A 26,513-nucleotide genomic window follows, 5' to 3' on the forward strand; every position below is an offset into this window, starting at 1 on the left:
GTATGCATGGTGTGCACATGTGGGGACAGAGGACAACCTCATGGCATCAGTTCTTTTTTGTCAGAAAGTAATAGAGGCCAGGTGGTGGTGGCGCACGCCTTTAATCCCAGCACTCGGGAGGCAGAGGCAGGCGGATTTCTGAGTTCGAGGCCAGCCTGGTCTACAAAGTGAGTTCCAGGACAGCCAGGGCTACACAGAGAAACCCTGTCTTGAAAAACCAAAAACCAAAAACATATATATATAAAAAATGAATCCATGATAAGCAAAAATGAGAGCTATCATCTTTAGATTTGGCCTACATTTATTGGGTCTTTGTAAATTTCACGTCATACACCCCAACCCCACTCATCTCCCCATCCCTTTCGTCCACACGTTTTTGCTTGCAAATGCTCATTGCAGTGAGTTGGTGTAGTTCAAGGCCTCTGGCTTCTGCTGCTCTATCAGCCCTGGACCCTCACTGGGACTCCTCTCAGACATCCTGTTGTTGTCCTGGTTGTGGAGACCCTGCAGGTTTGGATCTGCAGGACCCTCAGTTCACTGATGGGATAGACACTGGATGAGTGGCATCAGTTCTTTTCTCCACACTGCATGGATGCCACTGATCAAACTCAGAGTGTCTGGCTTGCCAGTGTGCGCTACCCACTGAGCCATCTCTCAGACCCTATATTATAAATATTTGAGGAAAATGTCACATGCTGGATAATGCCTCCCCATGCATTTTTCATTTGTTTGTTTAGTGTGGAGGAACAAATGTGAACACAGCTATCACATGAACTTTATAATACTGCAGGCGGAAGGAAAGCAAGCAGCAGTAGCTTGCATGTTTTACTGTATCTTACCACTCTCTAAAATAAAATAGCATGGGTTGGCCAGATGACTAAGAGGGTAAAGGCTCTTGCTACCAAATCATGTAAGGTGAATGCGCTTCTCCAGGACCCACACTGTGGGAGGAGAGAACTGACTCCTGCAAGCTGTTTCTGACCACAGCATATGTGAGCACCACCCCAAATACATAGAACAAATACAAATAAGCTTGTTATTATAGAAATACTCGTCTTTGGGTGCATTTATTAAGCTCCCAAAATATTATTAGGATTTTACAGTTCATAGTTTTTACAGTCCTGAAGTTCCTGAAGAATGTCTGGATTATTTTGGAATTACAAAATGTACTTACCCTAGAAGCAACTATGTGAAGATACCAAGTCCTCCATAAAATACCCTAGGAAAACCATTTTTAAAAAGATAATTCTAAGGTCCCTAGGATGTATATATGCCTTTATAAGTGCACACATTCTCTATCTAGCCATCCTTGTGCTGTGTCTAGAAGTGCCACAGGGTTGCACAGCTATGGCTTGGATACACCAGTGTGCACAGCTATCTGAATGTATACTGCAGTCATTCAAAAACCGGGCTCAGTAAAACCTGACTGTGCCTCCATAATCAGTTTGTTAATACTGCCTATCACTTGCCTAGCATGTGCTGAGCGCCATCATTAACACAGGAAAAGAAGCTATGAATTTAAAAGTCCACAGCACAATCTTGAGTGCCTTCAGGTGTCCTTGTGTTTCTCTGAGTACCTGCGTCTCACAAGCTCTTCAGCAGATCACACCTTTTCAAGGTGGTAAGCTTCCCATGGCCAAAGCCCAGGAAGAAATTTTTTTAATTTTTTTTTTTTTTTTTTAAGAATCACTTATTTTATTTACGAGTACACTATTGCTGTCTTCAGACACACCAGAAGAGGGCCTTGAATCCCATTACAGATGATTGTGAGCCATCATGTGGTTGCTGGGAATTGAACTTAGGCCCTCTGGAAGAGCACCAGTGCTCTTAACCACTGAGTTATCTCTCAAGCCCTGTTTGATTTTTTTTGAGGCAGGGTCTCACTATGTAGCCCTGGTGGCTTCTAACTGTAGCAACCCTCTTGATGCTTAGATTACTGGCACTCAGCCATGTCTTTCTGTGCATGTGTGCATGTACTGGGATGATAAGTCTGACATCATGCTGGCTGTGATGGATCTCTCTGTCTGTCTGTCTGTCTGTCTGTCTGTCTCTGACTCTCTTTCGCAACATAGTAAATGCTGTAGCTTATTAGATAGCAGTCATCTAAATTTTATTTGGACCAAGCTGTTAATTAAAATTTTAAAAAGGGTTTCCTAGATTTCAAGGTGTTCAGCAGATAAGGCACTTCCCCCTATAAAGATTCCAGTCTGCTGACCTAATCCATGGTAACAGTAAAAATGTCAAAAGGGACATAATCCCAAGTGCCAAGGCACAAGTCACATGAGGCTTAATGCTATTTCGCAGTAACTTCTACATATCAGGGACTTCCTCTTTTTTTAGCTTTATCTTTTTGCCCTACAGAAACCAAAATATCAACTCCTCTATTTTGGAGCTATAGATGTGTTAGCATGACAAACAGGAATCATTTGAATTGCCCTGGGAAAATCCATGTTCAGATTTCAGTTCAGAAATTGCAATTTCTAGCATGTAGCCTCCGACTTTTCAAAAACAGTCAAATTTTATAGACAATGGTTTTTATTAAGTACCTGTCTGTGTCTTGCCAGCATTGTCAGTAATGTAGAGTAATAAATATATGATTATAAAATCTATGACACAGCTTTGATCTTATAAGCAAGCCTATAAAAGAGCAAGGTAAGAAATAAAACTGATTTAATGCAATCAAGGGCCAGGTTATCTGGTTCCTCCAGTAAGCAAACAGGGAGAGACTCATACTGATTAGAGATCTTAGACAAGGCTTTAAGTAGGGGTTCAGATGTCCTAGAGTCTGAAGCTGGTGGTGGTTAAAAATGACACAATTGTGTGTGACTGATGGGAAATCTGTCATAGGTCAGGGCTTTACTAGGGCCACAGTTATCCCATAATATTACTCTGCTCTGAAAGGTGATACTCCAAGAGATTAAAACAAATAAAATCTGAATTAAAAGTTATTACTCTATTTTTATTGTTCCACAGAGAAATTGAGTCTTCAAATACACAGTTGTTTGGATTCGGGAGCTGAATGGTCCATTAGAATGCAGACCTCAGCAGAGGAAGCACTGTATCTGGCTTGAGGCAGCGCTAGCAGGTCCTTCAGGTAAGACAACCCAGTAATTCACACTCTACCATTTGCAAATTTGTTACAACTTAATGGGTTCCAAGTTGCAATATGTTTAAAATTTATTTATAAAGCAAATTAATAGTATAAACAAAATAATAAAATCACCTGATTATAAGGATCTCTTTTTGAGTGCTAAAAATGGCTTTAGAGTAACAATCTGTATATAAGTGACAGATGCACTTGACATGAGAGATACTATCACAGGGCATGGCATATTTTTTCTCCTTTCCAAAGGAAGGAGTCAATAGCTTTATTCAGACTGCAAAACAATAAGCTTACATGGCCATAGGCCAGAAGGTTAAGTAGGAAGTAGGCTGGATCCATAAATAAGGTATTTCACTTGAGTGCTAAGGGGTTTATTTGCTCTTAATTCTAATTTTAAAGTTCCAAATTTAAAATGATATAAATTTGTCCCCTTTCCAATTATTTTGTAAGCTTTCCCTCATTAGACTAGGTTCAATTGCCCTCATCATCGTTCTCAAATTAGACCCAATACCTGGGAATATTGGCAACCATCTAGGAGCTCCTGCAGAGAGGCACAGTGGCTGCACATCTTACGGCTAGGATAAAGGCTCTGGATGACGACTGCTGCTGCAGTGTTTTCAGTTATGAGATCTTAGCTAACTGCCCAATCCTCCCTGCCTCAATAGTTTCATCCGTGAAATGGGGGTATTGCTACTCTGTTAAAGGTTACTGATGGCAACCAAGTGAGGAGGTAAATGTGAGGGCACAGGACGTGCAGTGCGCTTTGCGCACTCCCCATGCTTCCGTGCTGCCCTCTTGTCCCTCTTTGGTCCTTTGGTTCTCCCAAAGCTTGATGACTACTTGAGGGATTAGGATCAAATAAATACCTCAGCCCTCAGTTCCTCAGAAAATTGGACATAGTATTACCTGAGGACCCAGCTATACCACTCCCGGGCATATACCTAGAAGATGCTCCAACATGTAATAAGGACACATGCTCCACTATGTTCATAGCAGCCTTATTTATAATAGCCAGAAGCTAGAAATAACCCAGATGTCCCTCAACAGAGGAATGCATACAGAAAATTCGGTATATTTACACAATGGAATACTATTCAGCTATTAAAAAAATTACTCCATGAAATTCTTAGGTAAATGGATGGAACTTGAAAACAAGATCCTACGTGAGGTAACCCAGTCACAAAAGAACACACATGGTATGCACTCACTGATAAGTGGATATTAGTCCAAATGGGATTACCCAAGATTCAATTCACAGACCATGTGACGCTCAAGAAGAAGGAAGACCAAAGTGTGGATGCTTCAGTCCTTCTTAAAAGGGGGGACAAAATACTCTCAGGAGGAAATATGGAGAGAAAGTGTGGAGCAGAGACTGAAGGAAAGACCTTCCAGAGACGGTCCCCCTGGGGATCCATCCCATAGACAGTCCTCAAACCCAGATGCTACTGGGGATGCTGGGAAGTGCTTGATGATTGGAGCCTGATATGGCTGACTCCTGAGATGCTCTGCCATAGCCTGACAAAATACAAATGGGGATGCCCACAACCAGCCATTGGACTGAGCGCTGTGTCCCTGATGGAGGAGTTGGAAAAGGGACTGAAAGAGCTGGGGAAGGTTGCAGCCCCTTTGGGGGAGCTCCTGGGGAGTATACTACCAACCAAAGAGTACACATGGAGGGACCCATGGCTCCAGCCGCATAGGTGGCATAGGATGGCCTTGCTGGACATTAGTGGGAGGAGAGGTCCTTGGGCCTGAGGGGGCTTGGTACCCCAGTGCAGAGGAATGCCAGTGTTTGAAGGCAGAGTTGTGGGGAGCACCCTCAGAGAAGCAGGGGAAGAGAGCATGGGATAGGGGTTTCTGGAGGGGAGACCTGGAAAGCACATAACATTTGAAATGCAAATAAAGAAAATATCCAATAAAAAATATCCAGTAAAAGTTCCTGGCCAAATCAGGACATATGTGAGCCAATCAACAGCCTCAAATCTGGGGAGAAAATTTCTTCAAAGGCTTTTAAACCTGCCTCAAGAAGAAAGGGCTTTTAGCTCTCCACCACAACCTCTGTGCTTTGCAACGGGTGTTTGTCTCTGGACATCTGCTGCATACTGGTGTTTTGTCCCTTCCCCTTCAAGTGCTGGTTTTCTTCAGTGCTTGGGTTTCTCCACTGCCTCCTGATGTACTTTAGTTTTGTCTGCCCTTTAATTGTCCAACTGATAGAGAGTATGAATCTGGTTGAGAACCCTAGACTGCATCAAAACTAGTTTATCCATCACACCTTTGTTCCAATGTTCCTGAGCTCAAGTTGTTTGTTTTTATTATTTTGTTTGTTTGTTTTATGAGACAGGGTTTCTCTGTGTAGCTCTGGCTGTCCTGGAACTCACTTTGTAGGCCAGGCTGGCCTCGAACTCAGAAATCCACTTACCTCTGCCTCCCTAGTGCTGGGATTAAAGGCATGCACCACCAAAAAAACAAAAAAACAAAAAAAAAACAAAAAAACAAAAACAAAAAAAAAAAACAACAAAAAAACAAAAAACCAAAAAAACAAACCCTCAGCCCTCAAGCGAAACATTTTATTTGTGGATCCAGCCTACTTCCTACTTACCCCTTCCAGCCTGCAGCCTTATTCTTCCTTAAAACAATACAGAGTTTTTTAAGATTTACTTTACTTTACTTTACAATTTAACTTCAATCTAAAAATACTTAACTTTTCACACAGACTTTAAAGACAGCTATTTATATTTTGATGGCATCATTGTAACTGAAGAAGCTTGTTGGATTGAGGCTGTGATGACACCCAGTTTCCGATAACCAACACCCAATGCATAAAAAGCCCGTCAGGTTCAGAACCAAAAGAGAGCTTAAAAAAAAAAAGAAGAAAAAAGAAAAGGAAAGGAAAGGAAAGGAAAGGAAAGGAAAGGAAAGGAAAGGAAAGGAAAGGAAAGGAAAGGAAAGGAAAGGAAAGGAAAGGAAAGGAAAAAAAAAAGAAGAAACCCAAAAGGCTGATAAAGTCCATTTCCAGTCATCTCCTCTTGGCCATCTGAATACAATTAATTGTCACTTTACCCAAATATGAGAGCAAGAGAAAAAACAAGCGAGGCCAATGTGAATGGTCTGTAAACTTCTTCAAACTGTAAAAACACAGTCCCTGGCTATACAACTGTTACTTATTGAAAATAAAACCAGGATTCAACTGCAGACTGACAGCCAACTGACTCTCAACTGTGGACCCTTTGAGAACAGAAGCTTATTGCTGTAAGAGAACTGATGCCAATGCTCCCAGGCACAGGAAGGAGACACAGAGCCTGCCATCTTCCTGCATGTGGTTCCAGTCAGAACTGCAAAGGGCCACCTCTGCCGCTGGCTACCACTCTGCTTATTATTTATCCCTTCTCCATGGGACCTTTACGCTATAGACATGGTCACCTCTCACAGCTCTGGCCATTACCGTCAATCTTTTCAGTTTGAAATTAATTATGTCTTGAGTTCTGGATCAACTCTAGGTTTACTATCTCTTACCTACAACTTGCAGGTTCACAAGCATCCAGATGTCCTCTCTCCCCTTCCTCCCCTTCTCTCTCTCAGCAGATCTCGGGCATTTGCAGAAGGAATATTGGCGACAGACCCCAAGCAGGAAACTCACTTGTCTCTCATGCTCCTTAGGCATGTAGACTACAGAGCCTTTTTTACTATATTTTTAGTGCACCTCTGGTTTTACTGTGACATGAAGTCAGAAATGGGATTGTCTCCTGTGGCATTATGTTGGCCTTCAGAGTGTTCAAGTCTGGAGCCTTTCAAAGTGTAGCTTAGCTATGCTAAACCTACATTTCCTGAATGTCCCAAAGAACCTTCATCCAGTTAACCTTAGCAGAAGCACTTTCTGCTCGCCTGTTTCTTCCTCTCAAGTTTGCCACCTCAGTTTGTTCTCTTTTCTCCATCCCTTTCCTGTGCCCATTCCACTATTCTATCAGCCCTCAAGCTTTGTCAGCCTGTCATCTACACAGCAGAGCGCTTCCCTGTGCTCCCAGGAGAATGCCTCAGACCTGCCATGTCTTACCTGAAACCCTGCCATTAGGGGCAACTGACTTGAGCTCCGCCCCTCCCCCCCACCTCCCCAATCACCCAGCATTTAGCTTCCAGTGCTCATGTCTCCAATATGCAGTCTGGACCACAAGCCAGCCTGTCACTTCTCTGTACACAGGACAGCTCCTTACATCCTCAGAAGGAAAGACTAAGAGCCTCCTGGCATGATCCCCATTTCCTATTATAAATACTCTCTCTCATTCTAGCCACTTAGAACTGCAGCTCTGAAAACAAGGGCATATTTTCTCATGCCTTTTCCCTCTGCCTCTGCCTCTGCCTCTGCAATATGAGTCTTCTTTGTCATCTAGGTTCTACTCTGCACACATAAGGATAATACATTTTCTACTTGATTCAACTAAAATACTCTGAACCTATGCCCTTATTAGAAAATTCATCTCTCCCTGTGACATCAACTTCATTTTTTCATCTCTCAATTAGAAAGATATCTTTCATTATGATTTGCAGCATATGAAATAGGGGTTACAACACAGCAGATGCTCATGAGCCGTTAGCTGTGAAAGGATTAATAGTAGAGCAGATTGGCTGACATTTGGCACAGTCCATAATCCCCATTACTTGAGTTGAGGGAGGAGGACTGACCATGAATTGAAGTCTAGCCCATAGTGAGACCACATATCAGAACAGAGCAGGGGACGCACTGCCTACTTACCATGGGAAGTGGAATAGTAAGAGGAGGAATTGGCTTGCAGAATGGAGCTGGTGTCTTCAAAACGCCCAGTTTTTGTGGCCCATACAGCCTGGCTCCAGAAGCTACCTCAACAAGGCTCTATGTAAGGCATGGGTTAGCAAAGCCAGTGTGTGTCTACTTAGAACCTGATGAATGGCTTCCGAAGGGGGATCTATTTCATTTTTACAGACTCTACTACTGCCCAAGAAGATTCCTTGGACTGAAGAATTGCAGTTTATTGACTTTTCTTGGGGGTGGGGGGAAAAAAGATAGTGGCTTTAATTAGGCAGGAAAAAAATGGCTAACAGATTGCACCCTAATTACCCAGAAAAATGTTTCTCATTCCATGATAATGAATTATAAAGTGGAATTTAATGAAGAAAAACAAAAAGGATTCTAGACTAGTAATGCCTCAGATGTAGAATCTTAGGTAAAGACCATAAAACACTACTCTATAAAAGTACTTGTTGTTGGCCAGAGGTATACAAAGCACTTCCCCAAGGCTGATCAGTAACCAAGGCTGGAAAGGGAAGAGGTAGTGCGCCCTTGTCCTGAAAACTAGAGGCCCTAATAAATAAGCTCTCATGAAAACTGCAATCTTTTACCATTCAATTTCTCTAATGAATTGATTAGAGTAATTATAAAACAGAGGGAATAGATTAACCATTCCCTTTGTGTAATTGCTAGCTGGTATGAAAATATTTATGTGAAACCCTTTCAATTGAGATGTTAGACCTAAAGCAATCCAGACTAAATGCTAATGATCTTGGGTTATAAATACAGGTCAAATCCTTGTATCACAAATGAGCAATCAACGCACAATTGCCTGGTTAAAAGATTCCTAGAATTCAGATATTCAGATGCTGATTCACTTCAAGCTGTAGTCAGCACAGTTATCATCAAATGAGTTATCATCAAAATCATCACTTCATTTTGGGTATCCACTAGCATGCACACACACATACACACACACACGAAGTACATATATGTTCTATATTTATTCTCTCTTACACATGCACACACATGCATCACATATGTTCTATATTTATATTTACTCTCTTTCTTTCTTACACACACACACACACACACACACACACACACACACACACAGACTGGCTTCAATCTTGTGGTTCTTCTGCCTCAGCCTCCTGAGGGGCATATTTTAACAAGCAAAGAATACTTTGATAGTAAATATATGTGGTTCCAAATTTTAAATTTTCTTTCTTTTTAAGTTTTGGTAGCACTGGGATTTGACATAGGGCCGTGCACATTCTAGGCTCAATGACTACGATTCCTTAGCCCTGGCTTTTTTTTTTTTTTCTCTAAACTTCTTATTGAGAGATGGTCTCACTAAGTTGCCCAGGTGGTCCTTACGCTTGTTGTTCCTCCTGCCTCTGCCTCCTGAGCAGCTGGGATGACTTGCAGGCAAGCCTGACTTAGAATTTTAATGCTGGAAAACCTGCTCTGAAAAGAAGCCTCAAAGGCAACTATATGAAGCCTGCATCTTCTGTTCCAGCTGCTTCATGGTAAGAGAAGAGAGTTTCTACTACAGGGGCATGGCTCTGCTTTTCCAGAGTAACAAATCAGATGACAGAGCAACAGTTCCTAGAGACGTTAGGCCTAAAGCAACCCTGACCAAACAGTTCAGATACAATTTTAGATACAAGACATGCTGAATTATGAGAGTAGAAAGGACCTGTTCAAGAGATTACTTCACTAGCCCACAGAAGGCTCCATAACGCAGCATGTCCCCTCTCAGTGAGGGCTGGGATGTAGGGGGATAAAGAGGAGCAGAGGGACACTTCTGCCTAATGAAGAGAAAGGCCGATGATCCGGTTATTTGTTTTGGAGGATACGAGGTTTTACATGTTGGACGTTGGACTTGAACTCAATTAGCTAAGGCTAAGCTCAAGTTTGTGATCTTAACATTTTTGTCTTCACCTCCTGAGAGCTAGGCCTATGCTATCACCACACCAGGTAATAAGTATTTTTTTTTATTATTATATGTGTAAGAATGCTTTGCCTGCATGTATGTGTGCAGATCACGTGCTTGCCTGGGACTCTGGGTTCTCTGGAATTGGAGTTATGGATGATTGAGAGGCGGCATGCGGTTTGCTGGAAATCAATCCTTGGTCCTATATAAGAATAAGTGCTCTTAATCGGGAGCCATCTCTCCAGCTTTTAAGGGAGTGTTTTTTTTTAAAACAATAAGGATATAATTTATGTTCAAAGAATAACAAATACTATTTAAAAATATGAATGAGCAAAAGTAAATGCCATCTTGATTGATGAGGACATATACTTTCTTTTACATATGAGTGATATTTCACTAGGGAGAAAGCCACACCCTAGGCAGGCAGGCAGGCAGGCAGGCAGGCGGCAGGAAGGCAGGCAGGCAGGCAGGCAGGCAGGCAGGAAGTCAGGCAGCAGGCAGGCAGGCAGGAAGGCAGGCAGCAGGCAGCAGACAGGCAGGAAGGCAGCAGACAGGCAGCAGGCAGGCAGGCAGGCAGGCAGGCAGGCGACAGGCAGGCAGGCAGGCAGGCGACAGGCAGGCAGGCAGGCAGGCAGGCAGGCAGGCGACAGGTAGGCAGGCAGGCAGGCAGGAAGGCAGGCAGGCAGGCAGGAAGGCAGGCAGGCAGGCAGGAAGTCAGGCAGCAGGCAGGCAGGCAGGCAGCAGGCAGCAGACAGGCAGGAAGGCAGCAGACAGGCAGCAGGCAGGCAGGCAGGCAGGCAGGCAGGCGACACGCAGGCAGGCAGGCAGGCAGGCAGGCAGGCAGGCAGGCAGGCAGGCAGGCAGGCAGGCAGGCAGGCAGACGACAGGCAGGCAGGCAGGCAACAGGAAGGCAGGCAGGCAGACAGCAGGCAGTCAGTCAGGCAGGCAGACAGCAGGCAGCAGATGGGCAGCAGGCAGCAGGCAGGAAGGCAGGCAGCAGGCAGCAGGCAGCAGGCAGGCAGGCAGCAGGCAGCAGGCAGGCAGCAGGCAGTCAGTCAGTCAGTCAGGCAGGCAGTCAGGCAGGCAGGCAGTAGTGTTTTGTTGGTGGTGCTGGTGGTTGGTTTGTTTTTTCTGTTTTGTTTTGTTTTTTACATTTATTAACTTACTTTTGTGTGAGCACATGCTTTTGTGCCTAAGTCAGAGGACAATTTGTGGGAGTTTTTCCTCTTCTTCCATCGTTTCCTGGGGATCAAACTCAGGTCACCAGGCTTAGAGTGAAGTGCCTTACCTACTAAGCCATCTTGTTGGCCTGGATTAGGCTTTTACACTATTAAAAAGGTCATAGGCTTACTAAGAACAGAAATCTGGCATTACACAATTCAGAAAACATCAGATACTGCCAAGAGTCCAGAAGAAAAGGTATGTGATAAAATAGTTTCTGGGTTTGGACTCCACAAAAATCATCCTATCACTGTTTTCACAAGTTAAAAACAACACCTATTCAGCTAGTTTTAATTTACCCATAGGGCTTCTTGAACATTTGTTGAAGAACAAAATGTCTAAAATATTCTGTATGTAAACAGCCATTATTTAAAAATTCTCTGAAGACATTTTCCTTATATGGAAGTTTTCATATTTAGCTCCTTTAACACCACTAGAATAATAATAAAACTTTAAATACTTATTCAAAAATTCCGTCCTGTTTTGAAGAATGTTAGATCAACCAGGGGCTGTACATTGCCAATGATTGCAATCTCTAGTTGGGGGAAGGGGCATGACTTCAAGATAGAGTAATTGGCCTGGCCATTTTCTTTAAGAGAAATCTGAGGCCTACAGGGTCTCGGGATCTGTGGTGTTTCTGACTCCAGAGGGCACGACAGGAATTTAAGAACCAGTCATAGGAGATTCAATTATGGCCTGTCAGTTGCCTCCCTTGGTCAAAAACACAGCATTCTTCTTCCCTGCAGTTTCAACTTCCCATGTCCCTACAGCTACCTAGGTTTTAAAATATTATCTTGGCCCATAAGCAGACCCTTAAACTTGACCTTCAAGTCTACCTGCTTGCACTGAAGTGTTGATAAGGGTTTTTATAAAGTAGAGAAATCTGAGCTTAGAACTCTGCTGCTTATCATCCAAGTGATACTAGGCAAGCCTTGTCTCTTCTATGTAACTCATTAACACCCAGCTCACAGGGCCCAGGGGACCAGCCTGTTGCAACTAGGCATCAGAAGGAGCATGAGTAGAAAGCCACAGTAAATGCATTGTTAAGGTACACCCAAAACCCAGGTACACCCAGTAATTAGTCAAATATAAGAGTAAATGAGGAGACAAGTGAAATCTCATGCGATGAATCCATATGAAAAGTAACATTCTCTACAGCGTGGCTCAAACCATCTGGACCCTGGAAGTTGGTTGTAGTAGTCTGATGCTAGTGTGGGAATCGACAGCCACTGACCGGCCATTAAAACTGGGAAGCGGTCTCTTATTAAACCTACCCATGTTTTGGTTTCCTGTAATCTAAACTCCCAAATGTTCTCCCCCTGTGCCCTCTGTCTAAGGCAGGAGTGGGAGGTAGGAGAATGAGGGTGGAAAGGGTGGAGGCAGGAAGAAAGAAGCACCAAACTGCTAATGAAGGAAGGAGAAAGAGAAAACAGGAGGACGGTTACTAATCAGGAGCTTGCTGAGTGATCACAGGTATGGTGTATGCCTCCGGGGCTGTGTGTGCAATGTCTGAGCTTTAACCAGGGGCTCTCCACATCCAAAAGTGCCATGGGGTACGTGGGGGGGGGCAGCGAGAAGAAGCATTAACTGAGGTAACGGTGCTCAGTTCTGTGGACATCAACTAGGAGCCACCAGAAAATATCCAATGGCTGCTGTAAACGGTGCCTGAGCCCGTGGTAAAGGGAGGTCCGTGAGCGGAAGAAAAGCCCCAGGAGCTCAGGAGTGGGGACAGCACACACCACAGCCTCCCTTGGTCCTCTCACAGAAGGAAACATGAGCAAGCCAGTTTCACATAGGAGCATTATTCTGGCACTCTAGTAGGTAAATATCTCTGGTTGGAGTCCAGACCAATATGCTGCATTCCAAATTCTATTATATGACAACTTACACGCGGAGATACTGAAAATGAAAATAAAACAATAAAAAGAAGCTGCTGAGGTTTCTTGCAGATTTTCTTCCCACGACTCTCCAAATAAGGACAGCCAACTGCCTTTACGCTGTGTGTTCCCCACACCACAGTGGAGCTCCTAAGAGGGAACTGCTTCTTGCCTACTACCTAATATGCCCATCGGGGCTTCTCCCCGCGCATTTGCTGCTGGTAGCATTTCTTGCTTTGGCCAGCTTTTGACCAAGGAGGACAGTAAATTATACACAAAATATCTCTAGGTTTAAAAATTCAGCAGACACAGTCACCAGAGGCAATGGAGACTCTGCCTAAGATATTATAAGCACCTTAACCTAGCTGGCTGTCAAAGGGTAAAGTTATTTTTTTGGTTTTTAAGCACGAAGTTTCCTGATGGTACCTGAGAGGAAGGTTGCACGTATCCATAGGGATTAATTCATTCTGATGTTTTGTCACTTATGGAGACATAAACCAGGCGAAGGCACACTTTGTCTTATGCACACACATATATGAATATGCATGCAGGACTTGCAAATGATGAAAATCTGATCTACACAGCTTCATGCCAGTTGGTAGCTTTCTCTTTTAAAATAGTACTGATCCATAAAACACAGGAAAAACAGCAACTGACTGTGGACAAGCAAACAAACAAACAACCCTAAAGAGACTCTCCATAAGACTCTGTGATAAACCCTGGAATCTGCTAGGCACGGTGGCACACACCTCTACTCCCAGTGCCTGGGAAGCTGAGGCAGGTGGAGTGCTTTTAGCTTGAGGCCAGCCTGGCCTACATATCCAGTTCTAGGCCAAACAAGGCTACACAGTAAGACCCTGCCTCAAAACAACACCAAAAAAAAAAAAAAAAAAACCTGAAAAAAACCCAACCCACCAACCCAACAAAATAAAACAAAATGAAAAACTAAACAACAGATCACACAAAGCAAAAAGCTCTCCAGAATCTTACTACCAAGCATTTTACAACAGATTAAAAGCTAAGAGGCAGAAACAGTAGCCTGAATTATTTAAGTCTGCTTTTACTTAAGACAGTATCAAGTACTGGGAATCACGACCCCTTTAGGAAAGCTAGCTGGGGCTTTACTTGCAACCTCCCTCCTTATTGACTTCTCCACACTCTGAAATAACCCATTTTCTCGGCCTCAGCCTGCGAGTTATATGCACACACACTTCCCACCTTTGACATGCTACGACCAGACATAAATAAAAAAGGCTTACTCGGAGTGTCTTGGCGGTCGGGGAGGGAGATGCTGGGGGAGAATCAGACTGAGATTTCCTACTCCGTGTGAACTCCTTACTTCGTGTATATAAAGAGGACATGGTTCCTGGAGATGGAGACAGATACCCAACCTCTGGATTCTTCACACAAAGCTGGGATCTGTCCCTGTAGATAACTTTTACAGAATTCCTCCGTTTGAGCTGATAAAAGATGACTTTGGATAGAACTAAATAAAGGATAAAAGCCGCCTTGCAAATTACAGTCTTGAGCTTTGAGCCAGTCCACAGTTACAGAGCGGTGTGTTGTGTCCCATCAGTATTCCAGTGTGGCTTCAATCACAAGTATGAGCAGTAGAAGGCATGTGCCGAACACCACCTTTCATGCCTAGACTGAATCTGTGATCCTGTCCAAAGGTCACTTCTTACTCAGGCTGGCTCGGGAATAAAACCTGAATCTGGGCTCCCGATGACTCTTGATTAAATCCCAGAAGAATGGCTCTTGCTGCAGACGAGTCTGGGGACAAGCACTGTCCCTTTATCCAGAAGGAAGAAACACACGTCCTCTGGGGTCACCCTGTCTCCCCTCAGTCTGACTCCACTGGGCTGTCAGGGTCTGAACTGCTGTGCTCAACTCAGGTTAAACAACTAAAACACAAAGCAGGAACCAAGAGTTTGTGGGAAGGAAGCAGTCTGAGGAAGTGAAGCTTTCCTAAGTCCTTCCAGACGAGCTGCCTGTGCTCTAAACACTCAGAGTCATACGCACATCTTTCCCCTCCCCTCTTCTATTTTCTGACATTCCAAATCCCCATTCGCTCAGCGAGGAATGCTGGAGAGTAGCCAAGGGCAAGGATTCACTTTCAACCCAGAACTTGGTTGCCACTTGTAGAAGGAAAAGAGCGGCCAGCTTCGAGGAATGGAGGCTGCGGGCACGCCTAGGGGCAACCCCACAACCCCCAATAGATACTACCCACCCCAGAGCAAACAGCAGTTGCCAAGGCTGGTCTCTGTAAACCCTTCTTTTGTGTATGAGAATGGTGATTTTCAGCTTTCATATCTCTCAAGTAACAGGCCCAGACAGAAATATGAAAGTACCTTCAAGCCTTTTATGTGAAGTTTTAAAGCCTTGTCATTCTTGCGCTGCAAGAAAGGCCAGCAGCTTGAAACTCTGGGCACTACAAAGTAAGCTCTGTAGAGCAGAGATCTTATTGGCTAAGTTTCTATTAGAAAATATATCAGAGTTTCTTCGGACACCACAGTCAGGAAGGAGTAAGATTTGAAAGTGGCATGAAGGTGGCAGGAAACAATGACTGGTGGATGACAGGGCTCAGCGGCACAGAGAAAATTAAGAGTTAACAAGAAAGGAATGTCTTTGCTGGGCGTTGAAGGAGCTTGCACTTGGCCTTGAAGAAACATCTTGTTTAATCTCTTGCTCTCTTGTCACTGCCGCATTGTCCAGTATTTCTAAGCCAGATGCTTTCAAAGCCAGTGGGCTTATCCTCAGAGTAACAACTCTCTCCCTCCAGGCTCCTGGAAACTCTATCCCACTCCCCCCCTTCTCACATGGAATTCATACTTTTCCCCTTAACTACTTCCAACTAATGACTCATTTGCCTTGGCTGTTTCGATATCTCTTTTATTCCAAACACGTATTTTGTGAAGTTAAATAAGCAAAAGTGATCATCTACTTGGGGTGGGGGGGTCAGTTTAATGAATGCAGTTGAAAAGGACTTACAAAGAAGTCTTGATTCACTTTCAATGTGAAAACAGTTCCTTAAGACTAGTTAATTCTACAACAAGCTGGAATTATAGGCTCCATCTAAAAGGCCCATTATTGTGAGAATTCCTATCTGTGAACTTTTTGTTTTATTTATTATGTCTTGCCTGATGTGACACACATGTACCATGGTGTGTGTGTGTACATGTAAGTCAGAAGACAACTTGGGGAGCTGCTTTTTTTTTTCCTTCACCATTTGGCTTCCAGGGCTTGAACTCAGGTTGTCAAGTCCTGAATCAGATCCTTTATCCTGTGAGCCATTTTCCTGACCCCCGATCTATTTTTATAATATGGATCTATCTCACGTAGCTAACCCTGTTAGTATGTTGAATGAACATTATCATGGGTACACTATTCTTTGACATGACAGTAAAAACAACTCTAAGCAGTCTCAGTTTCTGGACCTGTTTCTCTAAAGTTTATATAGTAACTTCACTTACTAGGATTGGAGAGGGATCATAAACCCCTTTTATTCTTCTCACCAGGACAGGGTTTCTCTGTGGTAGACCAAGCTGGACTCGAACTCAGACATCCATCTGCATCTGCCTTCCAAGTGCTAGGATTCAAGGTGTGCGCTACCACCACCCAGTAAATCCCTTTATTCTTAAATGGTCATTTTGTCCCTTCTCATTTATATTATATGTTTATTTAAGCAAGTTCTAACAGTGACAATTCCTTTATAGCAGAGTTTTCATATAACCTATGTCCTCGTCTCTCCCCAGCCGACTTGGCCGACGTTGCACAGTCAGCGAGAAGCACGCAGAGCACCACTGAGGATACACTCTTGCCAACTCAGCTGAATACAAGCCAGTGTGAAAAGACCACCTGCCAATCAAGGCCACCGAGGAAGCCAGGCCTTACCGATGATTAGAGGGTCCGAGACTCTCATAGGAACACACTGGATCTGGGCCTGAGAGAATTTCTCCAGAAAGCTGAATCTAAATTCTCTTTGTACATTTGGTTTATATATACATTTCATTTTTGGCAAAACACATACTCTTCCTTTAGATTTAAAAAGACATTAATTCCCCCTGAGACTGAAAGCACCTCTGATGTCCAGTGGAAAGGGCTGAAAGGCCACACCCCTGGCTGCAGTCATACAGAGAATCGGGTTTTCAAGTCATCCTCCTTTGCAGTGTCGCTTCTAAAGGACAGATTCAGAGTCAAACAACCCGCCTTTGTCTCTGCCACAGCCTAGTATAGTTAGGGGACTGCATTTGCACAAGGATGCTGGACAAAAACAGATGAAGTACAATAGGGTTTTGTTGTTGTTTTTTGTTTTTTTAAAGATATAAATATGAAGGCCAGAATGACTTCTCTGTGTTTTTAAATAGAATTGAAAGTAGTGATACAGTTCGTGGTTTTCGGTATAGAGAGTTAAATGGAAGTGTGTGCATGCATACATCCCCTTGCTTTCTATTACTCCGAGAGCTGGCGAAGAGCAACACCCCAGAAACATTTAGAGACCAGCAGCTGAATGCTATGCTTAATTGAAAGGAACAGGGCTCCTCGGAAACTAGCTGGTTCCAGAGCTGGGGAAGAGAAAGAAATGAGCCTGGTTCTCAATAGGCACATAACAAAACAAACAAACAAACAAACAAACAACAACAAAAAATCCCACCAAAAGATGGTTTAGAACCGGGAGACATGGACATCAAAAGTGATTAACAATGAATTAACCATCGAAGAAATCAAGCATTCATGAATAGACACTACTATAAAGGAGTAAGAACAATAAACAAGAAATGAAGAATGTTGTTCCTTATGGTAAAATGTCTACTATAAATACAGAGTGATGAACTAAGGGGTGGATGATCATTTTTTAAAGTAACTATCGTTGTAAAATCAGCCCATGAAAGGAATAGTAATATATCTCAAACCAGTGGTTAAAGCGGATGACTGAGTTAATTTTACAAGATCCCAAAGTATTCCTTTATAACGCACTTATTAATCACTAAAGAACAAAAGGAATTCTTCCATGAAGAATCCTGGCACATGCCATCTTAATCTATAGAGGAGAGCTAACAGCACAGTGATTAGGACTGTTTGAAACGAGAGCATATAGTGTCATTCCTGTGACATGATGCCATGGCCCCAAAAGGGTAGCCTGCTGACTTATACAGAACACCAGATACACCCAAACCCAGGGATGGAGACGACTGGGCTCTAACCTCAAACATCAACGTAAAGAGCCAAGGAGGGCTGAATAGAGAGTGAAAGCTTGGTGGGTTCGTGGTTCAGGCATGGGTCGTTTTATTAGAAGTGGCATTGTCGAGACAATTGGTAATACTTGAACTTGGTCACTGAGTGAGGGCAAAAAGGGTTCTTTGTTCTAGTCTTAAATATGGTTTAAAATTGTTTCAAAACAAAAAGAAAAAAGTCTAGTTCCTATATCTTACTGGTGTGGTAAAGAGGACAAACAGATGCCATGTCTCCAAAGAACTCTTGAAAAATAGCTTCTCATTTTAGATGACTCTAGGATTTCACAGAACAGGGGTTGTCAAAGCAACTATTTGGAAGGGTACAATGGCTATAATTTGAGACTCATTAATAGGCCATAAATCAAGTTAATGGCTCATAGCCAGATCAATAAAAAGTGAAACAGACTGGTAAATTCTAGTGTCACACAGAGGGTTATGCTTTCTTCAAACTATTGTTTCAGTTGTGTGGAATACATTTATACATGTACACATATGTAATAGATCATAATATCCCATGTATTTCAAATTGCAGTTATAGCAAAAGGTTTGAGGTTGATAGTGTGAAGACATTGATATAACCAAAAAATCAGCACAAGTCTTTTGGTGAAGAAAAGAGCTGAACAGTTTTTAGTCAGGCCTAAGGCAAGGACAGCCGTCTAATTTCCGAGCTATCAAACTGGCAAGGGGTGTGTGCTTGAAGTGGAACTGATCCAATAGTACATAGCATCAGTTAGGTTTGAAAACTACTTACTAACCCAAATGTGGAATTTGACAAAGACGATTATAAGGTGAGAGAAATGATATGGTGGCCAGTGTCAGACTGTTCTCCACACAAACACAGGGTTCAAATGCACCCTGCAAATCCTTATGTGGTATATGACATTAGAGTCCTTGAATGTCACTACAAGTTTTTTTGAGACAGAGTCTGACCTTGAAGCCCTGACTGGCCTCAAACTCAGAGATCTGCCTCCTTTGGAGTCCTGAGATTAAAGGTGTCTGCCCTGTGGCCCAGCCTCGTCGTTAAATTGTTTCATCCAGAGGAACTTGTACTTACCATCATACCAAGGAAAGAAGGCTGGGAATTATCACAGAGGACCCCCACCCCCAAGAAGGCTGGGAATTATCACAGAGGAACCCCCCACACCCCGCCCAGCTCCACCAGCTGGCAACTCAGAATCAAGTGTTGTTATCATGTGAAGAGGGAGGGGCAGCAGCAGTTGCTTCTATCTCCAGTTTATAAGCTTAAATTAGGGAGAGGGAAGGAAGAGTTTAAAAAGTATTAAAAAAAAAAAAGACTATGTCCAATTTTCTGAGGAACTGCCAAACTGATTTCCAGAGTGGTTGTACCAGCTTGCAGTCCCACCAGCAATGGAGAAGTGTTCCTCTTTCTCCACATCCTCACCAGCATCTGCTGTCACCTGAGTTTTTGATCTTAGCCATTCTGACTGGTGTGAGGTGGAATCTCAGGGTTGTTTTGATTTGCATTTCCCTGATGATTAAGGATATTGAACATTTTTTAGGTGCTTCTCAGCCATTCGGTATTCCTCAGTTGAGAATTCTTTGTTTAGCTCTGTACCCCATTTTTTAATAGGGTTATTTGGTTTTCTGGAGTCCAACTCCTTGAGTTCTTTATATATATTGAATATTAGCCCCCTACTGGATTTAGAATTGGTAAGGATCTTTTCCCAATCTGTTGCTTGCCATTTTGTCTTATTGACAGTGTCCTTTGCCTTACAGAAGCTTTGCAATTTTATGAGGTCCCATTTGGCGATTCTTGATCTTACAGCACAAGCCATAGATGTTCTGAAGCGGGAGTGGGTAGGTTGGGGAGCAGTGGGAGGGGGAAGAGAAAGGGGATTTTCGGAGGGAAACTTGGAAAGGGGATAACTTTTGAAATGTAAATAAAGATAATATCTAATTTAAAAAGGAAAAGAAAAAGAAAAGAAAGAGGGACAGGAAGATGGCTCAACAGTTAAAAGCCTTAGCTATACAAGTCTGAGGACTTGAGCTCAACCCTAAAAGCCAGATGTGATGGCACCATTTGTAATCCTAGCAATATCACTGCAGAACTGGACCTGGTAGAGACAGGAGACACTGTCAGGAAGTTCAGGGGCCAGCTATATCACACATACACTGCACCAAAACAAGAACATACCCTGCCTGCCCTAAAACAAGATGGAGGTGAGGACTGAGGTCAGTATGTGTGCATGTGTGCGTGCATGCATGCATGTGTGTGTTTGAACACACACACACACACACACACACACACACACACACACACACACACACACACACGCTACGATGCTTACAGTAGTAAGTGTTAGATGACTTTAGTGAGAAATCAGGTCTAGTCCTAGACTCTTCTGAAGAAACTTAAGCATCTAGAAGTACGACCTCTATTATTCTATTTTTGATACAGTGACAAAATTTATTAGATAAAGCAAAATCATGGGAAAGTCCCCATAGGAAAGGTGAGCATAGCTTCCAGACTCCAAAGATCTTCAAGGCCCAAAGGGGAACTCCAATAGTTCACTAGACATTACATCATATTTCAAGAATTTCTTGGCTGCTTCCTGCAAATCAACTTTTAAGTACCTTAGTTTGTAGTAAACTGAGTTGCTATAATATGTACATTTTAACTCAGATTTAGGGAGGTGATGAGGAGTCAAATATTACCAGTCAAGAATAATAGTTTAAATAGTTTACTCTTTCTTTGAGTAAGAGTCAAATGCAGAACAATCATTTTGGGGCCTGTTTATGAATGAATATAAGGGTCAGTGGGTAGATTTTTATTTTTCATTGTCAACAGACACTTTTCCTTCATTAATCCATCTAACAACCATTAAAGTGCAAAGTGGTATTAGGGAACTATAAAGTTCTTTATAATATGATTCCTATCTTCAAAGAAATCACAGGAAATCTTAGATTTATATAAGTACAAAAAGAGTCTCCTAACTGCTCTAAAACAAACCTCAACCTCTAGTCATATATGTACACACACACACATGTATGTATTATGTATGTGTGCATATGTATGTATGTATTATGTATGTGTGTGTATATATATATGTATGTATATATGTGTATATATATATATATATATATATATATAATTATGTGTCTGTGCGGGCTATGTGTACTTGGTTCCCACAGAGGCCAGAAGACAGCATCAGGTGCTGTGCAGCTGGATTTTCAAGAGGTTAGGAATTGAACTTGGGTCCTATAGTATTTTCAGTTGCAGAGTCATCTCTCCACACCTTTCTATATGTTTTAGTATTACTCATATCTGACTTCATACTTAGCAAATAATATGTTTTTTGTGGTTGTATGGTTTGGTTTAAGTGCTGGGCTTGAACCCAGGGCCCTATGCTTGCTTTCCAAGTACTCAAACACTGGATGACATTCCCAAGTGTAAGTGAGTTGTTTTTAAATACTTGTGATGGTACGGAGCCAGATCAGAAGCCCATCAGTGTCTGTAAGAGCTGCCCTCAGCGGCCTGTGCCTGTATCCCGGTTCTATGGCTAGGAATCTGGAGAGGCTGCCTAGTGTTTAGGGAATGAGGGAGAATAAAGCCCTCTGTTTTAGAGATTTACATTTGTTATGAGTACTTTGCTTACATGCATGTCCATGTACCACACATGTGCTGGCACACACAGAGGTCAGAAGACGGGGTTAGATTCCCTGGAATTGGAGTTACACATAATTGTGAGCTACCATGTGGGTGCTGGGAACAGAACTCCAGTCCTCTCTGCAAGAGCAGCCAGTGCTCTTAGTCACTGAACCATCTCTAGAGATGTTTTCCCATTTTAATGCTTGGCTTTGGTTTATGTGCCATGAAGATCCTGCTCTTTCGCAGAGGTGGGGAAGATTACTGATGACAGCACAGTTAATAATGACTCGGAGTGAGGAGAACACATTAGGGGTTTGATCACAAACCTTTATAATGAATCATTCTAGGGTGCAAGAGGGGGACTGGCCTTTATTACACACGTATGAAAATGTAGAGCAGAGAGAAGCCGGGCAATTCTTTCAGTTCAAGAAAGGGCTTTTGATTGCTTTCAAAAAGGTTCTTTTTGAAAAGGCGATAAAAGTTAAAAAATCAGGACCAGAAACACATCCACTAAAAAGCTGTGTACATTCTGTTGGGCTGTCTGTTATGAGGGGAGGAGGCAGTGCAGTCTTAAAGTACAAGACAGCAACAGAGAAAAAAAGTAAACAGGACCTACAAATCACCCAGATGGACCTTATAAATCTTTACCTTCATGTATGCGTATATACATATTGGTGTTCACGTGTGTGTGTGTGTGTGTGTGTGTGTAGATGTGTGTGGATGTGGTGGACTCCCATGTTCACATGTGTGTGAGGGTATGTAGAGATGTGTGTAGATATGGTGGACCCAAGGCTGATGTTGGATTCTTTCTTGATCACTTTTCACTTTGTTAATGGAGTCAAAGTTCCTCAACTGAACCCCGACTTACATGATATGGCCAGTCTGCTCAACCGGCTTTCCAGGGATCTTTTGTCTCCATCTTCTAAGTGCTGGAATTACAGGCAGGCCACCATGCCCACCCAGCACGGGCTCTGGGAATACAAACTTTGGTCTTAATGTTCTTCTGGTCCTGCGGCAAGCCCTTTAACCACGGAACCACCTCTTTAATCCCAAAATAACTTTTATTAGTCTATAAAACATTACCAATTTTGTGGTCATGTAGTTAAAAAAATCATGTTCTGGTATTATTGTGAAAGTTTAAATCTCAAGAATGTATTTAAGGGTAAGGTATTATAAAAAGTCCTTCAAGAAATATCACACTGCAGACTTGCCTTGGAATTGGTCCATTAGGGGTGTGTGTGTCACAGAGACCTGCTGGCCAGTGAGCCCCAGAGACCCTCCTGTTTTGTCCACTCAGCAGCTCTTGGACTACACAAGTATACCACTGCACCTGGTGCCGCTACTTCTTAACATGGGTGCTAGAAAGCCAAACCTAATTTCTTATGCTTGCCCAGCAAGAATTTTACGGCCTAAGGTATCTCCCCAGTCCTGAGTTTCATGTTTTGTAGTTAAATTTACATTTAGGAACAGCTTAGAAGGCAAGCAGTTGTGGAAAGCTACTCCTTTTTCATGAGAACAAATTAAGCTGACCACTTTAACAAGCCTCTGTAATGGTGAGTTATTGCCAGCTTGGAAGATCTGGGGGCTGGACATTACCCTCATAGTCAAACAGCCTGTAAAGCAGCAACTTTAACTACGGCTGTCTATAGTTACTAATTATGGTCAGAAGAATAAATAAAACATGAGTCTTCTCTGGTCCTGGGGGAAGACATGAAGTTATTAGAAAACAACCCAAAATTTTTTTTGGAGATGGGGTCTTATATAGCCCAAGCCAGTCTCACATTAGCTGATGGTGACCTTGAATAGATAACTATTTAAACCTGGCTCCAGGGGCCATAAGCCTTACCGAATTACTGGCTAGCAAGAAGTGTTCTGATAAAGAGCAAAGACATACCATTGGCCTTTCTGTAAGAGTCAAACCAAACAGACCTGTCAACCAAGAGAACAGGATGAAGTTCCCCAGGAAAAGCAGCTTACAAATCGTATAAAACCTGCCCAAATCGTAGATCAGGGCAGTGGCCCTGTTGTCACTGCCTGCTTCCATCCCTTACGTGTGCTCTGCTCTGCAACGCTCTCTTTGGTCACTGCCCACTCTCTCACACTTCAGGGTGTGTTCTACTTTACTCTGCCATATTCTAAACCTAAACTCTGTTTGGTATAAAATTCTTTCAGTGGTCATCACAAGGACTAGGAAGCCGGACTCAGACTCAGGCGACGTTGGTAAAAGAGGTCAGCTTGGAACTTTGCTCATCCTCTGCTAAGGACAGCCTGCCAAAATGCTCAAGGCACTCGGGGAGGAAGAAAACTTCCCACTGCTCAGGATGAACTTAATCTTTGTAATAAAAGTAAAAGCAACAAAGGTGAGCTGTTTTTTTTCTTGTTTTGTTTTCAGATTTTTTTGTTTTTGTTTTTTGTTGTTGTTGTTTTTGTTTTGCTTTGTTTTGTTTTTTTGAGACAGGGTTTCTCTGTGTAGCTCTGGCTGTCCTGGAACTCACTATGTAGACTAAGCTGGTCTTGAACTCAGAGATCCCCCTGCCTCTGCCTCCTGAGTGCTGGGATTAAAGGTGCGCACTACCACCACATGGCTAACAAAGTGGGGTTTTTTTTTTAAAGTGGAGTTTAAAAAATAAAATTATTTAAAGAGTTCAAAAATATTTATGTAGCTTGAAAATATATGACTAGGCACGGAGGCACTGAGGAAAGGCACTGACTGCAAGCCAATAACCTGAGCTAGATCTCTAGATCCTACACGTGGGAGGAAGACCCCAGGTCTCCAGAGCTGTCCCTTTTACTCATGTGTCCTATAGTGCTCAGGCATGTGTGTGGTGCAAACACACATAAATGAAAAAAATATTTTTAAAGTGTACCATTTATCTGAGGCGTTTGTTAAGACCAAGATATCCAAAGAGGCAGTTTTGGGTATGCATAGCACAAAATTTATGAGACTATACATTTTAAATCTACCCAGCTTATCATACATATATAATACCTCAAGGCATTATAAAAAGTCAAAAAGAAAGATATATGTCTTAGTCACTGTTCTATTGCTGCCGAGAGACACCATGACCAAAGCAAGTCTTATGAAGGAAAACATTTTTGTTTTGTTTTTTTGAGATAGTTTCTTTGTGTAGCCCTGGCTGTCCTAGAACTTGATCTGTAGACCAGGCTGGCCTTGAACTCACAGAGATCTTCCTGCCTCTGCCTGCAACATTTAATTGGGGTCTAGCTTACCCTTTCAAAGGTTTCGTACATTGTCACCATGGGGGGAGTACATGGAGGCATGCTTGGCCCTGGATCAGTAGCTGAGCTCCATTCCGACTGACAGGCAAAGACAGAGGTAGAGAGAAAGGAAGGGAAATGGAGAGATCCAGGCTAGCATGTGCTTCTGAAACTTCAGAGCCCACCCCAATGACACATTTCCTCCAACAAGGCCATCTTTCCATTCCCTGGTGACTGAGCATTCAAATATATGAGCCTACAGAGGCCATTCTCATTTAAACCATCAAAATACTTAATTACAATTTAGAATAGTTTTTAAAATGAACTTCTTGTGTTACTTAATGGTAGAGTGCTTAGCATGTATAAGACCCTATATTAGACTATTGTCCACCCTGTGCAAAAAACTATACAAATCACTTGAATAAAGCTGTTTATAGGACAAAGATATCTGTGACATATAGGTTATATTTATAATCTCTATGTCAGGCAAAGTATTCTGCCAACTAAAATATTCTAAAATTTAGGCTCCTTTACTTGATAACAGTGAGTTTCTGGAAGGTGAAACCTGTAACTTAAAGTTATAATCACAAAAGCATCACAACATGTGATTGAAAAATAAATTATAAATCCTATTTATACACAAGTTCCAAAATTATCATTAGCCTCATTTAATTTTACATTTTGTAAGTGACTTGAAAGCTTATAACTTCGGCCAAACATTCTATGCAGTGGGAACAATAATCAACAAATGTAATGTTTTAGCACACACCCTGCCCCCACTGTACAGTTAACTGGTACGCAGTCTCTCTGCTCTGCAGACACGGGTAACACACACATGTTCTGTCAGTTGTCTACACACCAGGCTTTATTTCCATGTCCACATATTTTGGAACAGTTAAAGGTAAGTGGAAAAGTGTGTACCTCGATACTCAATGCCCGGCTTCAATTTCCAGCATCAAGAAAGAAAGAAGAGAAGAGAAAGAAGGAAAGAAGAAAAGAAGGAGGGGGGCGGAATGGGGAGAGAAGAGAAGACAGACACTCCAGGGAACAGAATAACCTGGCCTGACCTCCAAACAAAAGCAAACTTAGATAAGGATGCTGCTGCTCAGTGAGGTCTGGCTCCATCTCTCCAGCCTCCCTTACTCAGACTGTTCTTTCTGAGTCAGTGAAGTGCTCCAGCATCTCTCTGTGGTCTGTCCTATTCCCACGGACAGTCAGCGTGCCCTTCCCAGGCTCTTCCCACAAGACAGGAGCTCTGGCTTGGTTTAAAAACATGGCTATTCCTTTGGAGATGAGGCAGATGTTTCTACCTGCCAGCCACATGATGCACACCCATAATTCTAATACTTAGAAGGCCAAGACAGGAACACTGTCTGATGGCAGCCTGGGATATACAGCTGGGAAGGCAGCCAGACTGCCTGAAACTACCACCAGCAGCACCAGCACCAGCAGCAGCAGCAGCAGCAGCAGCAGCAGCAGCACCAGCACGTTTCCTGCTATTCCTGAGATACAGGGAGCTCACCGAAACAAAAATAAAATAAAATAAAATCC

The 26,513-nt window shown here is 42.7% G+C and overlaps 1 protein-coding gene and 1 long non-coding RNA gene across 9 annotated transcripts in view; one reads left to right on the forward strand and one right to left on the reverse strand.

Moving 5' to 3' along the window:
• The window catches only part of Gm32670, a 31,595-nt gene extending 14,673 nt beyond the window's left edge, over nucleotides 1-16,922 (forward strand). Inside the window, exons 3-4 of the long non-coding RNA XR_387420.3 lie at nucleotides 2,974-3,094; nucleotides 16,655-16,922. This is a non-coding gene — a long non-coding RNA (predicted gene, 32670). The remainder of the gene's footprint in view (nucleotides 1-2,973; nucleotides 3,095-16,654) is intronic.
• Ppp1r12b (protein phosphatase 1, regulatory subunit 12B) overlaps nucleotides 1-26,513 on the reverse strand; it is a 201,306-nt gene that overhangs the window by 34,286 nt on the left and 140,507 nt on the right. Inside the window, exon 1 of one of the 8 annotated variants that reach the window (NR_015606.4) lies at nucleotides 14,159-14,899. The exons of 6 other annotated variants lie outside the window; for them this stretch is intronic. Coding sequence is in view for 1 of the 2 variants with exons in the window: in XM_006529713.4 (XP_006529776.1) it covers nucleotides 14,159-14,260 (102 nt within the window). In the remaining variant the exon portion in view is untranslated. Of the gene's footprint in view, nucleotides 1-14,158; nucleotides 15,318-26,513 lie in introns of those variants that run through there. One more of the 8 variants, XM_006529713.4, reaches the window with a different exon arrangement.

This window comes from Mus musculus, chromosome 1 (genome assembly GCF_000001635.26).
Source record: "Mus musculus strain C57BL/6J chromosome 1, GRCm38.p6 C57BL/6J".
NCBI classification, from domain to species: Eukaryota; Metazoa; Chordata; class Mammalia; order Rodentia; family Muridae; genus Mus; species Mus musculus.